The sequence below is a fragment of the Gobio gobio genome (assembly GCF_949357685.1).
Source record: "Gobio gobio genome assembly, chromosome: 19".
NCBI classification, from domain to species: Eukaryota; Metazoa; Chordata; class Actinopteri; order Cypriniformes; family Gobionidae; genus Gobio; species Gobio gobio.
The window spans coordinates 5,036,571-5,061,307 of NC_137112.1; the positions used below are offsets into that span (position 1 = coordinate 5,036,571).

A 24,737-nucleotide genomic window follows, 5' to 3' on the forward strand; every position below is an offset into this window, starting at 1 on the left:
CATCCAGTCATGGCCGCCAGTCCAGAGTCTCGTCCAGTCATGCCATCCAGTCCAGAGTCTCGTCCAGTCATGGCCGCCAGTCCAGAGTCTCGTCCAGTCATGGCCGCCAGTCCAGAGTCTCATCCAGTCATGGCCGCCAGTCCAGAGTCTCTTCCAGTCATGGCCGCCAGTCCAGAGTCTCATCCAGTCATGGCCGCCAGTCCAGAGTCTCGTCCAGTCATGGCCGCCAGTCCAGAATCTCGTCCAGTCATGGCCGCCAGTCCAGAGTCTCATCCAGTCATGGCCGCCAGTCCAGAGTCTCTTCCAGTCATGCCAGCCAGTCCAGAGTCTCATCCTGTCATGGCTGCCAGTCCAGAGTCTCGTCCCATCATGGCAGCCAGTCCAGAGTCTCATCCAGTCATGGCCACCAGTCCAGAGTCTCATCCAGTCATGCCAGTCCAGAGTCTCGTCCAGTGATGCCAGCCAGTCCAGAGTCTCATCCAGTCATGGCCGCCAGTCCAGAGTCTCATCCAGTCATGGCCACCAGTCCAGAGTCTCATCCAGTCATGCCAGTCCAGAGTCTCATCCAGTCATGGCCGCCAGTCCAGAGTCTCGTCCAGTGATGCCAGCCAGTCCAGAGTCGCGTCCAGTCATGGCCGCCAGTCCAGAGTCTCATCCAGTCATGGCCACCAGTCCAGAGTCTCATCCAGTCATGCCAGTCCAGAGTCTCATCCAGTCATGCCAGTCCAGAATCTCATCCAGTCATGGCCGCCAGTCCAGAGTCTCGTCCAGTGATGCCAGCCAGTCCAGAGTCTCATCCAGTCATGGCCGCCAGTCCAGAGTCTCATCCAGTCATGCCAGCCAGTCCAGAGTCTCATCCAGTCATGGCCGCCAGTCCAGAGTCTCATCCAGTCATGGCCGCCAGTCCAGAGTCTCATCCCGTCATGACCACCAGTCCAGAGTCTCGTCCCCTCATGACCACCAGTCCAGAGTCTCGTCCCGTCATGGCCGCCAGTCCAGATTCTCGTCCCATCATGGCCGCCAGTCCAGAGTCTCGTCCCATCATGGCCGCCAGTCCAGAGTCTCATCCAGTCATGGCTGCCAGTCCAGAGTCTCATCCAGTCATGGCCAACAGTCCAGAGTCTGCAGCCAAGATTGCCACCACACCTGAGCCCTCAGGCAAGATGGCCACCACGCCAGAGTCTCCTATTCCACAGTCATCTTCAAAGTGAACAGCGCTGACCATAGCTTACCGTTTTATGTTTATTTTTATCATTAAACTCAATGCATTTGGATCCAGCTCTCCTTTGTTCTTGAGTTCACTCTATGTTACAATATCATAAAACAATATCAGATATTAATTAGAATTACACAAACATATTAATTAACATAGAAAAACACATTTAAATAATTGTTAAATAAATTTGCTTTAAAACCAATGCAAACTGTTTTGTAGGCATCATCATTTGAAGTTTGGATGTATATTGTCTCTTTGGATCTTCTAGAGATCACTGGGTTCGGAGTTTGTTTCATATCCGGATGTTTTAGATGAGCTGTATTCCTCACATTTCTGAAGCCACCTCAACACCATTGTATCTGTACTTTGAATCATTTTACCTGTAGGTGTCATGGATATGACAAAGTAAGTGGCATGAATTAACCATTGTTAAATTATGTGAAAATGAAATATTTTCCTTTAAGCAATGTGTTTCATGTAATGCTATAATAACTCACCACATGATGCTTCAGTATTCTGAATGTTCAACATCCCATCCATTATAATTGCTTCCCATCTTCTTACTTCTCTCCTTATCTTCTCCATGAGTTTATCATCCGACACTGTAAAAGCAAGATGACACACAAAAGGGCTGAAATGCAACATTATGTGAACATTTATATAAGTCTTTGCTGCTTGCATGTCTATGGAAATTATAAGACAGTATTGCTAACTTACTATTTGGAGGCTTATCTATGCTATCGACATCGTTACATTCAGCAAAATCCATCTCTAATTCTAGTAGCTTCTTTTTAATCTCTTTACGCCTGTTTTTCATCTCCTGGTACATCAACTTCAGTAACTGGTCAGCATTCAGACTTCTTTCCTCATCTTGCTGTGTATCAGTCTCATGGACATTCACTTCTGCAGCACATTGAGTTTTGAGGCGGAACAAACTGTTTTCTGCCACCATCTCATCGATCTTCTGGAGCAGCTCTGCGACTTGAGCTCGATTCTTCTTGTCTGTGTTGTCAAAGACGTGATATCTGTTCCTGCATTTCTCAATCAGCCACTGCAGGTCTTCACCTTCACCCTCGATGTGCTGCTCGATTGATACGTCTGGAAACCTGTCACCCCATGTGAACAGAACTATGGTGTGTCTCCAGACGTCTTCTCCGAGAATAGCCATATACTCTTCAATGATTCCTTTATGTTCATTCTTGAATGAACTATCAACAGGAATCACCAGGATCATGGCGTGAGGGAATTGCATGTGTTGTGATTGGCCTATGCTCTCCAGGATTGCAGCCTGAGCAAACTTTGGGTTGAATTTAGATGAGAAATACTTCCAGCAGCCTGGGGTGTCCAACACAGTTATTTCTCTGCCATTTACTTCACCTGTATGGTTTGTGCGTGTCTGTGCCTTTTCTATCTGAAATATGTCATCATTGAAGATGGTGTTTGCAGTTGAACTCTTCCCAGACATAATCCAACCCAGCAGAACGATTCTCAGTTTTGAGAGCGGAGCCACAGCTTCTTCTTCCAAAAAATGAACAAACAAAATAGTGAGGGGTAAAATCTGTTAGAACTTTATTAGATGTGCAAGAAAAATGTTCATACTTTAATAAATTTGAATATATGATGAGCACTTTGTGATGCTTCAAATCCATTCAAAAACGTTATATATTAATTAAAAGTAAACGTTTTAAATGAAAAGTTATGTAAAGAAATATATATTTTCAATTTATATTCATCTACAAAACTAATTTGAATCACATCAGCAGAAGCTTTTACTTAAAAATATCAAAGAGAAACATATTTAGGGATTTTCACACTTTAAATAATTAACCCTGGGTCATTCAAATACTTGGAATCCCGGATTATCTTGCTTTACATTTGATCATAATATAGGCTACCCGGGGTTAACAATTATTCCCTGGTATTCTGTTTCACGCTACATTCCTAAACCCTGGGTTAACAACCTCAGAGACGTTGCAATAGGACAGGCAAGGCATTGGTTACATTGGTGCCATGACCCGGATGGGATTGAGGTTTAGGGGGGTGAGTGTAACAGAGGCCAGCTAGTAGTTGCTGTGTGAGTAAACCTCACTCCTCTGATCTCAAGAGACGCTCTAGCGACTGACGCTAGAGGTTGCAGCCTTTAGCCTCCTTGTTAGAGCATCCAACTCCCATGCCGGCGGACCCGAGTTCAAGTCTCACTTGGAGCAGGCAGTTCGAACAGGAGGGGTTACACGTGAAGAGAACTTATCCGTCTGGCTTGCCCGCTCGCTCTAATGTTAACCTAGATAAATATGCCATATTATAAGGCACATATCCAAGAGTTTGTGTGGAGTGTGGAAGCTGAAGTATAGCCTGCTTATATGACATGAAGGCGCCGGCGCGATCACTGGCATTTTTCCTGACAGAGAAAACTTAAAATAGGCCTACTCCATAATTTATGGTCATACAGATAAGAGTAATACATCATTTATTTGTATCAATGCATATACTCATATTACTATGACTGCATTCAAAATCGCATACTTCCCTACTACATAGTAGGTGAAAAAAGGTATGTAACAAAAGAAGTGTGTCCGAATTCACAGTACACATAAAAGAGTAGGCAAAAAGTATCCGGATGACCTACCGGGGTTCAAATATCACTCGGAGCAGCTCGAGTAGGACCGGTTACATTTGGTGCAATGACCCGAATGGCAGTGCGGTTTAGGAGGGTGAGTGTATGGTAGGCCAGTAAGAGCTGGGAGTATAAACCTCACTCCCCATATCTTAAGCAGCGCTCTAGCAACTAACATTAGAGGCTGTGGTCTTTAGACTCTTTGTTAGCACGCCCGCCAGCTACACGGGAGACCACGATTCGAATCCCGCTCGGAGCGGGTTGAGTAGGACCCGTTTTTTGTGCCATGACCCTGATGGGAGTGAGGTTCAGGGGGGTGAGTGTTAAGTAGGTCAGTAAGAGCTGGGAGTGTAAACCTCACTCCCCTGATCTTTAGCGACTGACGCTAAAGACTGAGGACTTTAGCCTCCTTTTAAGAGCACCGCCTCCCACACCAGAGACCACGGTTCGAATCCAGGTCGGAGCTTTCATCATCGAGGATTTCTTAAAAAAATAATATGTAAAAGTCTTGTCTCATTCTCGTGAACCCAATCTTGCCCAGGGTTAAGCACAGTATGAAAAGCCCTTAAATTAGCCAAACTTTTGACTTGTATACATTGGTGTGGTTTACTTACCTATTTCATTCAGCAGGTTTCTTTTGTCCTGCAACATTTTTTTTCTGGCTTCTGCTCGTTCTTCATTTTCATTTCTCTTTCTCTTCATCTCTTGTAGAATCTCATCATGTGTTTCAAAATGCTTGCCATCGTTTGCTGCCACAACATCATCAATCTCGATTAGTAGTTCTTTGACTCCAACACTTTTGTTTTTGAAATGAAAAACGTGAAATCTTCCTCCACATCTCTGTATGATCTGCTGCAGATCTGGATTCTTTATGCGCTGCTCAGTGTATTTGTCCTTCAGGGAATCGGTTTGTGTAAAGAGCACTACAGTGTGTCTCCAGATTCTCTCACCAAACAGACTAATGTGCTTCTCAACGCTGAGTCGGTTTTCTTCAGTGAAAGGCAAACTGAGATTAATGACCAGTAGAAAGACATGAGGCCCTGGTGGACACTTGAAGACACTGCAAACCAGTTCCTGTTTGACCACCTCGGGAGAATCTTGCAAACCAAAATTCTCCCACCAGCATGGAGTGTTAATCAGAGTTATCTTCCTTCCGTTCGCTTCACCGTCTTTCCTCACAGACTTCACAAAATGTTTGTCAGATGCAACATCATCACCTAAAATGCTGTTGATCACTGAGGCTTTGTCAGATTTCTGCCACCCCAGAACAACGGCTCTCAGTTCTGTCAGAAAAAAAAACATTGTGTGATTATTTTAATAAAGCAAATTCTGTATAAAAAGATTGTATCAAAACCTCAACGGTGATTCACACTCAAAAATCAAAAAGTACATTTTAGTAGTAAATAAACTAATTAAAGGTACAATATGTAATTTTCCGCCACTAGAGGTCGCCTAATCAAAACAAAGGCGTAGCTTGAGGATGCAGAGATTGAGCGCAGAATCCTGGGAGTTGTTGTCTTCGGGATGGGACTCGGGCAGAATATACTGCGTGAGATGCGTCCAGACACGGAAATTCAAGTATACCCAGGGCTTAAGACTGACACTTAATATTTAGTCATGGGCGTCGGAACCATTGTATGTGAGTGGGACAAGACCCACACACTTTTTACGATCAATGATATTGGACCCACTCACTTTTATTGTCTCTAACATTCAGCACATGTCTGTTTACCTACCCCTAATCAATAAACACTTATTATTACACAAATGTTAGATGCTTTATTTGCACTTTTCTAATATTTTCTTAATTTTTATTGAAAATAAATGCCTTTCCGATCTGATATGTGATGGGAAAAAGGAAGAAGATTGAGCTCGGCGAAAGGCGGACTCGAACCGCGGGTCGATTTGTGTCAAAACTAGATGCCGTGCGTTTTACCCCTACACTACTGCCGCTCTCAATGATATGGGGATTTCCGTAATTTTGTCTTTCCGAACTATACGTTTAGCAATCAAAGTGGTATATTTATACTTAATGTAATTGGCATCTACTCCAGTAAAAAAATTCTGAGGACCCACCCACATTTTTTTTACTTCCGACGCCCATGTATTTAGTCATATGCTGCGTCCTAATTCGCCTACTTATATTACGACCTAAAAGTAAGTACTCTTTTTGTGAAGAAAAAGTACATACTTTTGAGTGTGTAGCAGAAGAGCAAGCTTTGGGACATACTACTTTGTCATCTTTAACGGACTCTGTCGCTTAGTTATGTGCATCCCATCCAAGCGGCAACCTCCCCGCAATTTCTCTTGAAGCCAACGCGGTGACTTAAACTGCAGTTCATCGACTGGCCACTAGAGACAGACTCCAGAAGGAGCAGAATCGTCTCAGGTTACGTATGTAACCTCTGTTCCCTGAGAACAGGGAACGAGCGCTGCGTCTAGCTGACGCTATGGGGGAACGCCCTAGGCGTGACTGGTGTCTGAAGCTACTATCGAATCACGGCAAAGTCTTTGACCGACGTCAGCCCATGACGTCATCGTCGTGCGACCCGGAAGTATATAAGGGCGCTGTGCCAACACAGATACATCTTTCGTCTGAAGGGACTGTGTGGCAGATAGGCCCTGAAGCATGGCAACGAGACGCAGCGCTCGTTCCCTGTTCTCAGGGAACAGAGGTTACATACGTTTCGAAACCTTTCGAAAGGGAACTATCGCTGCGTCTAGCTGACGCTACGGGGAACGATATACCAACGCCGCCATGCTGAGGGGAGTGTCTGCCTATTGGCAGTGACAACTGTCAACACAAGTAAATTCAACTGAAAAACCTGAGCAACTCCCCCTCAGGTCACACTGGGCTGTCAGCGACAGCACTCCCTACAGTCATAGCCCAAGCTATGCGACTAAATGGAACCCTAACGCCACTGCGTGAGGTTTTATCTAGACAGCTCAAAGGCCCGGGACCACTACTTCGACAGAAGGGGTCCCTTTAAGGGAATGTGGCTAGGGGACCCGAAGGCGCCCCAGCCAGTCACTGCTCGGAAAACAAGTTCTTCCGAGTGCCAACAGGGAGGCCTGACCTGGTGCCCCAAGTGTTATGGACACTTCGGTTTAGCCAACCCTGTCTGTTCAGAGACAGAGCCTCTGGATGGTGCCCAGGAGGCATCCAAACTAGGGCTGTCAACGAATATTCTAAATTCGAATATATATTCGAATAGTTTTTAAAAAACGAATTTCGAAGGTGAAAATTAATATTCGAATAAACAAAAAAATGTGGGGGAAAAAACGCCCGCGGTAGTAGAGGCGTGGCTGTCTGCTTTGCGAGTGGGCGCTAGCGCGCCTGAAGCCTTGTGTACTTTGGCCCGTCTCCAGAGCGCGAGCCCACGCTGACTGCGCGCGCTCCTCCCCAAACGGACGAGGCGTTTATATTTGACGCGCTCGGCGTTGTGCTTTTCTTTGAAACGACAGATGGCGACTCGGAGTAATTGTTCTATAAACTATCAGGAAAAGCGTCGAGAAGAAGTGGGCTAATGTACACAGGTGACGATATTTATTTTAGTACACTTCACCGAAAACCACACTACAAAAGAATCATGTAAAACAGATCAAAATAAACCTTGATATTACTTGTGACATGAGAACAAAATGTATGTAGAAATGTAACGTTAACTTATACAACTCAATTTATGATATCTAAATGTTTCCTAATTTCACTAAACACTTTAGTGAGTTTTCACTTAGTTTCGTGCACTTTTCTTTATTAAACAGGCTTTTTTATGCTTTTGTAGGCTCGTTTTGTAAATATAAGCAACTAATTTGTATGTGCAAACTGGACCACCCTTACTTTGCATCGCCCGCCACAAGCTCTCTGTCTGCAACACGCGAGGCCATAACGGAGATATTAATTTAGTTCATTTGTAAGGACATGAGAGCGATCAGTGTCGTGGATGGGGCAGGCTTCAGGGAGTTCTGTCAAGCAATGGAACCGAGGTACTGACTGAATAGATATTGCATGAATGAAGGATAAATGCACGGCTTCCACTGGTTTGATTATTTACCGTTTCATGTCAAGGAAAAGTTCCATGTTTACCACAGCACAGCTCGCTCGGAGCGTTCAATAATATGCTGTAAAACTTATATTAATATTTGTTTCAATCACTGAATGAAGCCTGCTATATTTGGGACAAGAGTCGCGACCTTAAATTGCTTGCACAAAACTCTTGATCAGTCTCAAAATGTGTGTGTGTTCATTTAAACCGTTATGCGCAGAGAGCGTGAGGGCGAGAGAGAGTGAGGTCTGCGGTCTTTAGCCATTAGTGATTTACTTGTTTTTGTGTAGGTAATACGTTGTCAAATATGTTTAAACTTAAATAGACTACCTATATAAGTAGTTATGTGTCTTTTGTATTCATTTGTCCTGTTATTGACGTAATGCGCGTCATTGATAAAATGCGCAACCAGATGTTCGAATAGTTCGAATATTCGTGCTTTATTTAGAGGGAATATTCGAACGTCATTTTTGAGCAATTTTGACAGCCCTAATCCAAACTAAGGGACTGAAACACTGGCAGTCCTACTTAGCCCGGAACTCAGAGACGGGTTATCCAAGAGAGCAATACTCAGCATAGCGCTTTACAACCCTTGCTAGCGAGGGGAGTCTGCCTGCTCAAATCAAGGATCTATCAGGTGCTTGTGTTTCAAAGCAGTAAGGAGGCCTCACGAGAGGCCTACGACCGTCTGACCAGGCTCAGGCGGCTGTATGCTCATAGACGACCCTCAGTGAGGGGAGCAACTGAACCTGCCTGGCGGGTAACCCTCAGCTGTAGGCCCAACTAACACAAGTTCTACCACAGAGAACTGTTAACCAAGAAGTGCCTACTTTGGGAACTTCGCCTTCAAGGAGGCCCCGTGGGCCTACTACCTGATAGCGAGTTCTTCCCCCAGGGAGGCCTATAGAGGCCTACTACCTAACAGCACGCCATGCTGGCTGCCCGAGCGTCCTGGCTCGGGAATCCAACCCTCAGGGAGGCCTTGTGAGGCCTACTACCTGACAGCAATATATGCCAACCTTAAGAGCGTTCAAGCTCACCTTTAGGGAGGCCTAGAAAGGCCCACCACCTGCCAGCGAAGCATGCTAACTGCTGAGGTTACGTCTAGGGAGGTCCCGTGGGCCACCTGATAACAGTTGAAGTTGTCTGTCAAGGTAACTGGAAAACTGTTTTCTTAACTTGTTTTCTCAAGGAGGCCTAATGGAGGCCTACTACCTGACAGTCAAGCTACGCAGGCTAGCCAAGTATCCAGATTCAGGAACTACTACCTGATAGCCAGCCTTTAGGGAGGCCTGGAGAGGCCTGCTACCTGTTTGCGCCTTGTTGCTAACTGTTTCTCAAGTGACTGGGCCCCAGGAACGCCTTAGGGAGGCCTGATGAGGCCTACTACCTGCCTCTGGGTCACCCCGGTGCAGGCCTACTGTCAGATAGCATTTTATGCTACTGTTCTAGTGACCATAACCTGGGAACTCACCTTCAGGGAGGCTTTTGTAAAGCCTTCCACCTGATAACCTGCTAGGCCGCAGACCCGGACGCCGTGCGCCGGTGCTCGCCTTTGGAGAGACCTGGTTAAGGCCTTCCAGCTACAACAGGCCTTCAGGGAGGCCTGATGAGGCCTGCAACCTGCTAGCCGGCAGGCTAGTTGTCCCGATGTGACCATCGGTACTTCCTCCAGTGAGGCCTGGTCGAGGCCCTCCAACTGATAATGTGCCTTGTTCAAGAGGCCTATTGAGGCCTTCCAATTGACAGCCGACCCTCAGGCGAGTGTAATGGCTCTTTTATAACCTGATAGCCAACCAGGCTAGCTCTACCTTGATGCCAAAACATCGGTACCTCCAGGGAGGCCTAATAAGGCCTACCACCTGATAGCCTGCCAAGCTAGAATACTCCCGATGCCCAAACATCTGACTGAGGCCTTCCACCTAACAGCCGACCATTAGGGAGGCTAAGTTCGTGGCCTATGCCCTGATAGCCGGCCGGGCTATTTCTTCCCGATGCCCCGCATCGATACTTGCCCTCCCAGGGGGCCTGGTGAGGCCTACCCCGATAGCAAGTCATGCTAGCTGCCCGGGAAACCTACTCCGGAAGCTCACCCTCAAAAAGAAGCCTGATGAGGCCTTCTATCTGATCGCAAGCCTACTAGGGAGGCCTAGTAAGGCCTACCACCTGCTAGCACAAACTCAACCGTGCTAACCGTCAAGTGACTGAGACTCAGAGCACTCCTCCAGCGAGGCCTAACTTTAGAGGCCTGCCAACTGATAACAAACATTTTGCTTTCACAATGTGAGAGTAACAAAAAAGACCTTAGGGGCTCGTCTCCACGGAGGCCTGATGAGGCCTACCACGTGATAGCCCGTCAGGCTAGCCATACCGATGTCAACCATCGGCCCTGGCCTTCAAGGAGGCCTGATGAAGCCTACTACCTGATAGCAAGCCCTACTAGCTCCCCTAGTACCTGACTCAGGAACGCGTTTCCAGGGAGGCCTGGTGAGGCCTACCACCTGGTAGCAAGCTCACCCTGACTGCTACGAAAACCTTGACAGTTAGACCACTGGCTGACTAATAACTACCCATTGCACTGCTATGGGGACCCGTTCCCAGGGAGGCTTGTAAGCCTACAAGCTGTACGAGTCTTACAATAGGCGAAAAGCAACTGCCAGAATTTTCTGCCAAGCTGGCTGCTACTTGAACCAATGACTCTCAATGAGAGGAGGCTAACATACGCAGAGATGGTACAACCGGCTAGAATCACGAAGTGAACAGCCAGAGGTGACAATGCTTTCAGCAACGCACCTCCGTCATCCACATCCCAACTGACGCAACAGCGCTCAGTCCCTTATAACACACTCTAAAAGAGACTTGGCTTAGGGTCACCAAAGACACATAGTACCCCTAAGCGGTAGACAAAACACTCCATTCTCCCAGAAGGGTGTGCTACCGCTTAGTACTCCGCAAACATTTCAAAGAAAAGAGCAGCGGCCTACACACCACTCTCAATATGAGAGGAGGCCCTCCTTACATATATGTGACAACCATGCGCGGTGGCCTGCCTCGCGCCATTTTGACCGCCCAGGGAAAGACAACACATTCACCTCCACAGCCCAGAGCCTGGCGCTGTACTAAGCCACTTACTACAGGGGAACTACAGGTTTCTCTGACATAAATACCCATATCTATACAGGAACCGGGGGTCTGTAAGAAATACATCTTTTAGTTTTATACACAAAAATGACCACTCTCATCTGCGGCATGTCGAGCGAATACTCAGCTCTCACCGCCATGTTCTACCGCCCTTGCATGCCTGAAAGCGGCGTTCTAAATGAGCAAGTCCGGGGCGGGCCGTCAGAGCATAGTTCTTACTCATCATGGGCCCGCCTCAGGCCTGATGTAAGAAGCGCCTGGGAAAAAGTCATTAAAAGACATTAAAAAGGAAAAAGGAGAGGGCTAAGATGTAACTGCCCTCAAGGGAAGTGATCCATCACCAACGCCGAGAGCGTTTGTCCTGGATCACCTCCCTCAGATCCTTTTTCCTGCGGGACTCCTGTCTCCTCTGTGCCACAAGAGGAGACGCTAACCCTCTGGTCCACTCTACGGCCCTCAAGCCGTGAAGGACCAGGTCCCGCCTGCCTGGGTGGGGGCGCAGATCTCAGCGGTATGCACGTTCTAAATGCCGCTGAGCGCGCCTTCGCCTCCCTGAGCCAGCTCAACCACAGGTGCCTCTCCGTAACCACCATAGCCGCCATTGAGCGGCCGATAGCAGCAGCAGTCTGCTTGGTGACCCGGAGAGCCAGGTCTGTGGTGTGGCGCAGCTCAGAAACCGCCTCAGGGGACAGCCCGGCCCCCTGGTCGAGATCCTCCAGCAGGTCCGCCTGGTACGCCTGCAGCACCGCCATCGTGTGCAGGGTCGCACCAGCCTGACATGCTGCCACGTACGCCCTGCCATTTAACCGCGAGGTTGTTTTCAGCAGTTTGGATGGCAGAGTTGGAGCTCTCAGCGTCGATGCCTGCCCAGAGACGAGATAGTTTGCGAACGTCTCATCTATGGGCGGCATCGACTCATACCCGTGTCTACCCATTCCCTCGACATCAGCGAAGCTTGCCCGCTGATGTCGGTGAATGCGGGCAGACAACGGATTCTTCCATGCCGCCCGGACCTCAGTATGCAGGTCCGGGAGGAATGGAAGGCTCATCTGGGGTGCTGGCCTATGACCGGGGAGAAATCAATCGTCGAGCCTTCCACGAGCGACTTCTCCCTCAGCGCGCCGCCAGGGCAGCCTCAGCCTGTCCGCGGCGCGCTCCATAGCGTCCAGCAGCTCGGCGTACGCGGGACAGGGTGGCTGAGAGGATCCAGGCTGATCCTGGTCGCTGTTACCACCCTCCTCAGCCATCTCCTGCCCGTCCCGAAGAGCAGCCGCTGCAGAGCTCGGCCGAGAACTCTCGTTCTCCACGTCGACCTGCAGCTCGCTCTCGTCAGCCGCCAGATCGTCTGAGAGAACCACGCCTCTCTCCAGACGATCAGCGAGCTCCATCTGGGAGCCCCACGATGAACACCGCCGCTCCGCCTCAGCGCGAGCGGGACTCACATCGGCAGCCCCAGATGTTGTACCCTCTTCCCTCAGGAAAAGGGCCAGACGAGAACGGAGCGTTCTCACGGGAAAACGCTCACAGTTTTCACAGGCAGCTCCTTCATGAACTGCCCGTGCATGCTCTTCGCCCAGGCAGAAAACGCACAGAGTGTGTGTGTCTTCCGGTGTCAGAAACCTCTGACACGGGTCGGCACACTTCCTAAAGCATTGATTTACCTCTAAATTTATTTATTTACTTACCTCTAAAGTAAATAAATAAATTTATTTACCTCTAAAAGTACCATATTTTTTATGTAAAATATGCTTATTTTTATGTTATATTTAATATTTCTTTAACTTCAGTTGAAAAAAAAAACAACATATCAGCAAGTCCAGAGAGCCAAAACCTAAAAATTTGGTGACTTTGGTGACATCTGGTGACCTATGATTAAAGCTGCAATATCAATAGCCACTAGATGAAAATAGAACTCAATGGCTACATATGGGCTGAACTTTAACAACTTTATTTATTTATCGATTTTAAATTTCCCAGTTATTGGATCATTTAATTCATTTGTTTGAGAGTATCTGTGAGTGACTGTTTTATTTGACAAAAATACAAAAATAAAACACTCTGGCTCATTCATAGGCTCATTCAAGGGCTTTCAATGCAATGCTTTTGTGGATGTGTGTGTTTGTGTGTGTGAGTGTGAGTGTTCAGTGCATCTATCCATCATAAAAGTGCATCTATCCATCATAAAAGTGCATCTATCCATCATAACAGTGCATCTATTCATCATAACAGTGCATCTATCCATCATGAAAGTGCATCTATCCATCATAAAAGTGCATCTATCCATCATAAAAGTGCATCTATCCATCATGAAAGTGCATCTATCCATCATGAAAGTGCATCTATCCATCATGAAAGTGCATCTATCCATCATGAAAGTGTATCCATCATAAAAGTGCATCTATCCATCATAAAAGTGCATCTATCCATCATAAAAGTGCATCTATCCATCATAAAAGTGCATCTATCCATCATATCATGAAAGTGCATCTATCCATCATGAAAGTGTATCCATCATGAAAGTGCATCTCTATCCATCATGAAAGTGCATCTATCCATCATAACAGTGCATCTATATAACAGTGCATCTATCCATCATAACAGTGCATCTATCCATCATAACAGTGCATCTATCCATCATAACAGTGCATCTATCCATCATAACAGTGCATCTATCCATCATAACAGTGCATCTATCCATCATGAAAGTGCATCTATCCATCATAACAGTGCATCTATATAACAGTGCATCTATCCATCATAACAGTGCATCTATATAACAGTGCATCTATCCATCATAACAGTGCATCTATCCATCATAACAGTGCATCTATCCATCATAACAGTGCATCTATCCATCATTAGGCAGAAAACGCACAGAGTGTGTGTGTCTTCCGGTGTCAGAAACCTCTGACACGGGTCGGCACACTTCCTAAAGCATTGCTTAGTCTTCTCTGTGCGTTTCATTTTCTCTCTACTTTACCGGATCCGCAGATACCGCTTCAAACAGACAGTCCCTGAAGACGAAAAAGATGTATCCGTGTTGGCACAGCGCACTTATATACTTCCGGGTCGGACGACGATGACGTCATGGGCTGACGTCGGTCAAAGACTTTGCCGTGATTCGATAGTAGCTTCAGACACCAGTCACGCCTAGGGCGTTCCCCCATAGCGTCAGCTAGACGCAGCGAGAGTTCCCTTTCGAAAGGGAACTCTTTGAGCTCATGTCAAAATGCCCAACTTTACAGCAGAAGAACACATGTTTACAGTCTGGTGCTGCGTTCTTGTTCATTTTTATCATGCCCTTCACTCGTTAACTTCCCTCTGTCTCGTTCACTCGGATGTGCTTCATTGCTTACGTTGCATGAGTGCACACTACTGGAGGAACATTTGCAATGGACTGAACTAAAACTGGAACGTCCTAAGTCCTTGATCACTTCGAATCCATATGGAGTTTATTTATTATAATTTTTTTTTTTTCCTTTACGAAATTGTTTAATGCAGCATTTTATATGTATATAGGTGTATTTGGGTTGTTTTAATTGTTTTTAAAGATAATAAAAATATCATAGAGTTGTTTGTGGTGGGGTAAATTAAACGCGATATGCGGTGACATCACAATCATGTTGCATTGTTGTGGTATATGAAGCTGCCTGAAGTGTACATATGAAGTAGACTCGCTCCCTCGGCCAAAATCGAGGGAGCAAGGGTCTGTCCATACAAACTTCCCTTGTCCACTTCACGAAGTGGAACGCACTTCAAAATGGCTGCGGGATTCTCCCGAGGGCAAGTGCTTAGGGAAGTTCGCAAGTGCGTGTCTAAAACTAGAGTGGAACGCAGCATGGGACAAATTGTGGTTTTGGTCTATACGACTAATTTTGTCCTTCATGACGACTGTGAAGGGGGTGAATTATTTTATAACTCATTCGTTTACATTATAACGCCTTAAAGTTCTGCATAATTAAAGGCGTGGTCACTTTGAGTGACAGGTGGATTGCTGTTTGTCTGCTGTCTGTTAGTCATCACATCACCTCAGCTCCGCCCACGTCCCGCCTCTTTGCACATTTTCTATTATTTGGGAGTGACGCGCGATGACACGCTAACAAGATGGCGACGGCCAGCTCGACCCGACTTTATGCTTTAAAACTGCTCTTCAGAATCCTGTGGGTGACGTCACGGACACTACGTCCATATTTTTTTTTTACAGTCTATGATCCCTTCTTCATGGACACATTTGGGCATGAAGGTTTTATCTTTGATCAAATTAATTTGATCAATTTATGCCTTTTTTGAGATTTTTGGAGTATTAATGCATTTATTTACCTCTAAAAGTACCATATTTTTTATGTAAAATATGCTTATTTTTATGTTATATTTAATATTTCTTTAACTTCAGTTGAAAAAAAAAAAAACATATCAGCAAGTCCAGAGAGCCAAAACCTAAAAATTTGGTGACTTTGGTGACATCTGGTGACCTATGATTAAAGCTGCAATATCAATAGCCACTAGATGAAAATAGAACTCAATGGCTACATATGGGCTGAACTTTAACAACTTTATTTATTTATCGATTTTAAATTTCCCAGTTATTGGATCATTTAATTCATTTGTTTGAGAGTATCTGTGAGTGACTGTTTTATTTGACAAAAATACAAAAATAAAACACTCTGGCTCATTCATAGGCTCATTCAAGGGCTTTCAATGCAATGCTTTTGTGGATGTGTGTGTTTGTGTGTGTGAGTGTGAGTGTTCAGTGCATCTATCCATCATAAAAGTGCATCTATCCATCATAAAAGTGCATCTATCCATCATAACAGTGCATCTATTCATCATAACAGTGCATCTATCCATCATGAAAGTGCATCTATCCATCATAAAAGTGCATCTATCCATCATAAAAGTGCATCTATCCATCATGAAAGTGCATCTATCCATCATGAAAGTGCATCTATCCATCATGAAAGTGCATCTATCCATCATGAAAGTGTATCCATCATAAAAGTGCATCTATCCATCATAAAAGTGCATCTATCCATCATAAAAGTGCATCTATCCATCATAAAAGTGCATCTATCCATCATATCATGAAAGTGCATCTATCCATCATGAAAGTGTATCCATCATGAAAGTGCATCTCTATCCATCATGAAAGTGCATCTATCCATCATAACAGTGCATCTATATAACAGTGCATCTATCCATCATAACAGTGCATCTATCCATCATAACAGTGCATCTATCCATCATAACAGTGCATCTATCCATCATAACAGTGCATCTATCCATCATAACAGTGCATCTATCCATCATGAAAGTGCATCTATCCATCATAACAGTGCATCTATCCATCATAACAGTGCATCTATCCATCATAACAGTGCATCTATCCATCATAACAGTGCATCTATCCATCATGAAAGTGCATCTATCCATCATAACAGTGCATCTATATAACAGTGCATCTATCCATCATAACAGTGCATCTATATAACAGTGCATCTATCCATCATAACAGTGCATCTATCCATCATAACAGTGCATCTATCCATCATAACAGTGCATCTATCCATCATAACAGTGCATCTATCCATCATAACAGTGCATCTATCCATCATAACAGTGCATCTATCCATCATGAAAGTGGATCTATCCATCATGAAAGTGGATCTATCCATCATAAAAGTGCATCTATCCATTATTAAAGCTACACTGTGTGATATTTTCCCCCATCTAGCGGTGAAAAGGTATATGACCATCCAGGGAATATTAGTTTCTCTTCCTCTCAATTCCGATTTCGTTTTAACTCCTACAGTGGCCGATTTAGTCCAAGATTAATATGGCTTCCAGTTCGACCTCGTCCACATTGGACACGGTGCCATCGAGTGTTAAAACGCGAAAGGCGAAGCTTGAATTTACGGGTATGTCCCTCTTTGGCTGATGTACTTTCAAGATGGAGGGGCAACATGGCGACCCGCATTCGAACCCATTACCCGTATGTATTTTCAATGGCATATTTAAACTTAAGAGAATACTTTATTACTTGAAAGAAGTAAATATACATTAATGAGCACATATATTTTTGAAAGAACTAAGTGTTTTTAGCTAAGAAAAAACTAAAAAAGTTACACAGTGTAGCTTTAAAGTGCATCTATCATCATATAACTGCTCCACACGGCTACAGGGTGTTAATAAAGACCTTTTGAAGTGCTGCATTTGTGTAAGAAAAATATCCTTATTTTTATAACAAAACGATTACTAAAGCCCAACACTTTGTCTTCTGATCCTTTTTTAATTCTCACAGATCCTGTGTGTCTCCTCACAGTGTGTTTAGAATTAGCTCGGGTAAATTTTCACCATCCACACCTGTCTCCGGTTTCCAGCTTCACGTCACATAATACAAGTGACCCCGAACCATACAGAAACACAAACAGCTCTTTCAGTCAAACCTCTAGAGGGAGTTTCTAAACAAACACACTACTACCTTTAGCGCTCTCATTTGGACAGTTGTATCGTTTCTTCTGGTATTTGTCAGAGGAACAAAATGGATGGTGTTCATTTTCTTTCTCTCTGACTTTGGGTTTTATCTTGCACATTTAGCTTCTTAATAAGAGAAAGATTGAGGGACGGTGAAGAAAGATTGAGAAAAAAAGAGAACGAGAGAGATGGTGACAGGGAAAGATGAGAAAAAGGGGCTAATGCTAATTATCTGGAAAGGAATCTCTCATGTGCTCCTCACTGGAAGAATTTGGCCACAGGTCCACCAATGGCTGCTAGCTATTTGTTTAAATGCAATTTGTTAAAGGTTTGTGCTCCTTTCCTCTTAAAGGGTATCAGTGATTATAGTCATGATGTTGTATACACCTAGGATGACTTGAGGGTGAGTAAATAATGGGCTAATTTTAATTTTTGGGTGAACTATCCCTTATACAGTCGGACTCGCACATCCGTCATGTTTGTAGTTTAACACTTTTTAAACTCATTAAGTCAATTCTTAGCAGTGTTCTTGTGAGTAATTCTCAGAGGCTTGATAAATACGGGCTCTGATTTCATTAAAGTTTAATGTGGTTTTTAATTACAATTTATTTATTATGTTTTCATGATATAAAAACCTGTTAACCAACTAGAAAATAAATGCTTAACTCCACACACGACACCTTTAGGTGAGAGAGATTGGTTTAGATAGTTCACAGATATACTAAACAAGATAAAGGGCTAAACAGTTTTGTTTACAGTAGAGAATGCATTTATATGAGTTCAAAATCAAATGATAATTTGACATCTTAAACTACATGTAAACATTACCTTCTCCCATCAGCTCCGCCTTCTTTTTTATCCGAGCAAAAAAATGTCCCAAAGAAAAGTAAATCCAAGTAAGTCGGGCTTAAACTTGTATCTTTCAATGTGAACTTTGAACGTGATCATGTGATGATAGGAGAGGGTTATCTGAGGGCAAGACAACTCCCTGCGTGTTCATATATTCCCCAAACCAGCAGATGCTGTATCTATGACTATATTAATAATAATACATTCACCCTAGCAATAAATGAGAGCATATACATGTATAATACAGTTAAAGGCCTAATTTTCCTCATCAACAAGTTCAACAAATTTTATAGGCCTACATACAATGTAAATTGTTGATATCAACCATATGAATTTGAATGGCAGTCTATGGTGACATTTCACTTGTGAAAATACAATTTTTACAAGTTGAAATTGAATTGTTGATATCAGGAATTAGCATTTGAACTAGTGAAAATTTAATCATTGATGTCAAAAATGCATATCCTGTGAATTAATAAAAGTCAAAACCGCTTGCCATAACCGATAGAGCCTCTCTTCCATTTAATGACACATGAAACGAGCAAATGATTATATGATGATCAGGATAAGAGACATTCTGTATGTCGAAATTATCGAAATATCGCAAATGTACATATCGCAATATGCATAGCAATATCTGAATGATTTTAATAGGCTACTTCAACATTGTGAAAAGTGTATGTTTTAGGTTGACGCATAACTATAACAGAGATAAGACTGGGCACACGACTGTTACTTATGTGACTTGCTTGACGTTAAAAAGAGTTCTTAAACACAATAACTTGCAAAAAATAACTACTCTGCTGTCTGACCATAGACCGTAAAAAATAGTGTCAGACACACAACACACCGAAACGTGCGCACAAGCCGTTCTTTTAAGTGTCTTGTTACACACTCAAACTGTCAAATACACACACAGTTTTGTCAAAATTGCTGTCTTGATGAGCATTCATGTAAACACAGTCGGTTATGCTTTAAGTGAAAGATATCAGTTGGGGAAAGAAATAGATTTGACACACTTAAAGCAATATCGCATATCGCGTTATTTAACAAGGATATCGCATATCGCATTTTCCTTCAATATCGCACAGCCCTATCATGAAAAAAAGATGAATTAAAACTATAGTCTTACATATCCAGACCTATAGGCTACTTATAATCAAACTATCATAACACTGTGTGATTTAAATGAGCTCACCTGCTGTCGTCATGATGACGGTGAGTCTCAGAGCTGGATCATATCCACATCTCTATGATGAGATGAATTCCGAACTTCTGTTTCTCAGAAGGCATTTCTGTTGTGTTTATTTTTTTATTGAGAGGAAAGAGCAGCACATATTACACAGGGCTCTCAAGTGAATGAACCCATTTCAACCCGCTCACACACTCACAAGCCACACCTTGGCTGCTGACTCGCTGCCTTATCAGACATGGCTGCGTTCAAAACCGGATACTTCCCTAGGGAGACCGTGGATGGTTGCAACGTTTTTGACCTTTCTGTCTCTATCTTGGAGTACTTTTAAGCCAGTGTGTTCAAAATGTGATTACAACTAGTTACAAGTGTCTGCTATTATTAAATGACATAAATGACACCCTTTGTGTGTTGGTTTAATATTGTCTGATGTACAGCCTGAGTCTGAGAGGATTAACATTCATTCACACTTCTGCCTGATTCATCAGCCCCACAGATGAGAATGAAGAACAGATCATCATCAAACGAAGCGGTTATAATCAGAGATGCAGAAGGCGAGTGTTCAGTGCTGGACTGAAAGCCTCCAGTGCTTGTTAAAGGGTTAGTTCACCCAAAAATGAAAATTCTGTCATTAATTACTAACCCTCATGTCGTTCGACACCCGTAAGACCTCCGTTCATATTTAGAACACAAATGAAGATATTTTTGTTGAAAGCTGATGCTGAGAAAGGCTTCAGATAGGCCTCCATTAGCATTCAGTACATTTACACTCACAAGACCCATAAAAGGCACTGAAAACGTCGTTACAAAGTCCATCGCACCACAGTGACTCTACAATCATTTTACGATGCGACGACAATAGTTTTTGTGCGCAAAAAAAATCAAAATAACACCTTTATCCACAGGGGCGCCGCTAGCAATTTTGGGCCCTATGAAAGAACATGATGTTGGGCCCTCTACCACACCAACCTAGCTATCCAAAATCTTTGTCTGCAATTTAATAATACTGACCAATTAAGCTCCGCTCGCTCAACCCAGAATGCCCCAATTGGCTGATGAAACATTGATTAAAATTAAGATAAAATTTATACAAAACAAAACTTAATGAAGTGGTCAATGAATCATGTCTGATCAACTCCATTCATCTTATGATGTGTCCTATCTCATGCTGTTCACTTTTCATAAACGACATAGATAGACAACATAGACATAAAAAACCCACATTATAATATTTAAACATAAATATAAAAATAAATACCTTAATGGCTGCAACAATTATAGCACGTCATGTCGGAGTGGGATATGAGTGAACGTAGTTTTACCCGTGAGTGTGAGCGGTTCATGAGTGGAGCGTTTTGCTGGATTTTGCCGGAAATGCGCCATCATTTTTTTATATTTGTAAAGGCCTTTGCACACTGTGTCCGAAATTCGCATGCGAAATTTTCGCACGTCAAAAAATTAATTTGACCTCACGTTATGTCAATTACTCTTGCACACTGCCTCCGAAACTTTCGTCCGTCAAAAAAAAAATCGGAACAGGTTCGATTTTCTGCGTTTTTCTCATCCGTTTTTCGCATCCGTTTTTCCCACAGTGCTGATGCCCAACCTAAAACTGCTGGCAATGGTGGTGAATGAATCGCCAGTGCTCAGATACCTACATATACAAATATTATTGTATCAAAAATACTACAAATATTATTATATCACAGCTATAATTATAGCACACCAAGTCCCTGTAAACCGTGTGTGTGTGTGTGTGTGTGTGTGCGCGCGCGAAGCATCAAACGGAGTCACTGACATTCTAAAGTAAACTTTGAATCGGTCTGGATAATCCCGCAGCTCCTTGATAAGAGGAACTCTCCTTCCTCTCTACGCGATCGCAGAAGTGGATGGACCCAATATTTCCTCTTTTTCATTTTTTAAGAGAGAGGACAAAAAAAATCATCACTACTTGAAGACGGCATTTTGTTTTGCGGTTTTTTTCGTAACGCATTCATTAATACGCATCGGACTCAGTGTGCAAGGTCTCTGAGCGTGACGAATTTTTCGGATCACGAATAAGAAAAAACGCATGCGAAAATCTCGGACTCAGTGTGCAAAGGCCTTAACTCTTTGGTAGATTATACATTTATAATACATTACTACTAGTACTGTTACTACCAATAAAACCGATCTCTGGGGGCCCCAAAAGTGTGTGGGCCCTTAGAATCGTCCTAACTTTCCCCCCCTTAGCTACGCCCCTGTTTATCCAGCTTGTTCTTGTCTTCCGTGTGTGCCTCCACGACGCATGCGCGAGTTCGGGAATCCATGAAATGCACACTTTAGTCCCATCTTGAGAACCACGCCGAGACCTAAAGCACGATCAATGTAGAATTCAACAGCTTAGATACGCGCGTCTTCCTCTGCTTGTAAACAAATCGCTTCTGGGTCATGTGTCCGAATGCCGGATCTGCGTCATATTCTCGCGCATGCGTCGTGGAGGCACACACGGAAGACAAGAAAAAGTTGGATAAAGGTGTTTTTTAGATTTTTTTTTGCGCACAAAAACTATTGTCGTCGAATCGTAAAATGATTGTAGAGTCACTGTGGTGAGATGGACTTTGTAACAACGTTTTAAGTGCTTTTTATGGGTCCTGGGAGTGTGAATGTACTGAATGCCAATGGAGGCCTATCTGAAGCCTTTCTCAGCATCAGCTTTCAACTAAAATAGCTTCATTTGTGTTCCGAATATGAACGGATGTCTTACGGGTGTCGAACGACATGAGGGTGAGTAATTAATGACAGAATTTTCATTTTTGGGTGAACTAACCCTTTAATTATGAACCAGCGGTCAGCAGTGTTGGTTTACCGGTTGTTATGAGACACCAGAGTTAGTTTGCAAAACTGTTACCCATTTAATCCATCTACATTTCTCCATAAATTAACTGTAAAAGTGCTGTATTGAAATTTGTATTCTTCTTCTACAACCCCAAATCAGAAAAAGTTGGGACAGTATGGAAAACACACACAAAAAAAGAAGTGATTTCTACATTTACTTTGACTTGTATTTCATTGCAGACAATATGAACACACAATATTTCATGTTTTGTCTGGTCAACTTCATGTCATTTGTAAATATGCATCCTTTCCTGTCATTCAGACCTGCAACACATTTCAAAAAAAGTTGGGACAGGAGCAATTTAGGGCTAGTAATGAGGTAAAATGGTTAAATAATGATGTGATTTGAAACAGGTGATGTCAACAGGTGATTGTAATTATGATTTGGTACAAAAGCAGCATCCAAGAAAGGTCTAATCCTTTAGGAGCAAAGATGGGCAGAGGATCGCCAGTTTGCCAACAAATACGTGAGAAAATTATTGAAATGTTTAAAAACAATGTTCCTCAAAGAAAGATAGGAAGAGATTTGGATATTTCATATTCAACAGTGCATAACATAATTAAAAGATTCAAGGAATCTGGAGGAATTTCAGTGCGTAAAGGACAAGGGCGCAAGCCTAAGCTGAACAACCGTGATCTCCGATCCCTCAGGCGGCACTGCATCAAGAATCGTCATTCATCTATAAGCGATATCACCACATGGGCTCAGGACTACTTTGGCAAACCTTTGTCAAGTACCACAAGACGTAGTTACGTCCACAAATGCCAGTTAAAACTGTACTGTGCCAAAAGGAAGCCCTATGTTAACAGTGTCCAGAAGCATCGTCGACTTCTCTGGGCTCGGAGGCATCTGGGATGGACCATCACACAATGGAAACGTGTACTGTGGTCAGATGAATCAGTATTTCAGGTATTTTTTGGGAGGAATGGACGCCGTGTACTCCGGACCAAAGAAGAAAAGGATCATCCAGACTGTTACCAGCAACAAGTCCAAAAGCCAGGGTCTGTCATGGTATGGGGTTGTGTCAGTGCCCTTGGCAAAGGTAACTTGCACTTCTGTGAAGGCACCATTAATGCTGAAAAGTACATAGAGATTTTGGAGCATAATATGCTGCCTTCAAGAAGACATCTTTTCCAGGGACGTCCATGCATATTTCAACAAGACAATGCAAAACCACATTCTGCACACATTACAAAGTCCTGGCTGCGGAGGAAGAGGGTACGGGTACTTGACTGGCCTGCCTGCAGTCCCGACCTGTCTCCAATAGAGAATGTGTGGACAACGAAGACCCCGTACTGTTGCCCACCTTAAGACTTGTTTGCAGGAAGAATTGGACAAAGTTACACCTGAAACACTTCATCACTTGGTGTCTTCAGTCCCTAAACGTCTTTTAAGTGTTGTGAAAAGGAATGGCAACATTACAAAGTGGTAAATGCTTTACTGTCCCAACTTTTTTTGAAATGTTTTGCAGGTCTGAATGACAGGAAAGGATGCATATTTTTGATCACAGGAATAAATTACACTTTACAATATTTTCACATTGAAAATAGTTCATTTTAAATTGTAATAATATTTCACATTATTACTGTTTTACTGTATTTTTGATCACATAAATGCAGCCTTGGTGAGCAGAAGACACTAAAAAACATTTTTAAAAAAACATTACCATCTTTTGAAAAGCAAGTGTGACAAACAGTGAATTACTACAAAATCATCATTAGTGGGTTTTACAAAAAGCATCACTTTTACTATTGCTAAACGTTTTAAATCCTAAACACTACAGTAAATATTAAAGTCTCCTCTTTCCTCACCTAATCTCCATCCATAATCCCAGGACGAGAGAATGGGAAAATGAATGGGAGAACGGGCCTCATCAGAGGGGCTTCACTCAGGGACCGGCGCACTGGCGCGGGGGCAGCGTGAGTTTACCGGCAGAGGGAGGGTTAAAGAGACCGATGGACTTGGACCTGCGAGACGTGTAGGTGGTCGGGTATTCTTCGCTGTATTTCGTCTTCCACGCCAGCCGCATGTAGGCCTCCTTCACGATCCGCTCGCGGAAGAAGTTCTGGTCCTGGGTGGTCTGCAGGTTCCTCATGTCTGTCTCTTGTGAGCTCTGACCGCGTCTTATTAACCGGACAGCGAGGCCACGGAAACCGAAGAGGTGCAGCGGCGACCAATCAGAGGAAAGATTCTCAGCCTCGGGAGAAAGGAGAGGCCAAATAAACAAACACACACTGAAAGTGGTGACAGAAGAACAAAAGAGACTCGCTGCAGCTCAAGGAATCCGTTACAGCAGAGAAAGAGTCAAATACAGTCAAACATGAGTTCAA

General features: G+C 43.7%; 2 protein-coding genes across 2 annotated transcripts in view; one reads left to right on the forward strand and one right to left on the reverse strand.

Annotated features, from left to right (window-relative positions):
- traf3ip2b (TRAF3 interacting protein 2b) overlaps positions 1–24,737 on the forward strand; it is a 1,379,907-nt gene that overhangs the window by 295,015 nt on the left and 1,060,155 nt on the right. Inside the window, exon 10 of the mRNA XM_079844563.1 lies at positions 3,622–3,757. The gene's annotated coding sequence lies outside the window, so the exon portion shown is untranslated. The remainder of the gene's footprint in view (positions 1–3,621; positions 3,758–24,737) is intronic.
- LOC307143136 (GTPase IMAP family member 8-like) lies at positions 1,481–24,502 on the reverse strand (the record flags this gene model as incomplete). The annotated part of the gene is made up of 5 exons (XM_079844440.1): positions 1,481–1,596; positions 1,714–1,818; positions 1,934–2,734; positions 4,445–5,113; positions 24,337–24,502. The coding sequence occupies 5 exons, from the start codon at positions 24,500–24,502 to the stop codon at positions 1,481–1,483; spliced, it is 1,857 nt and encodes a 618-aa protein (XP_079700566.1).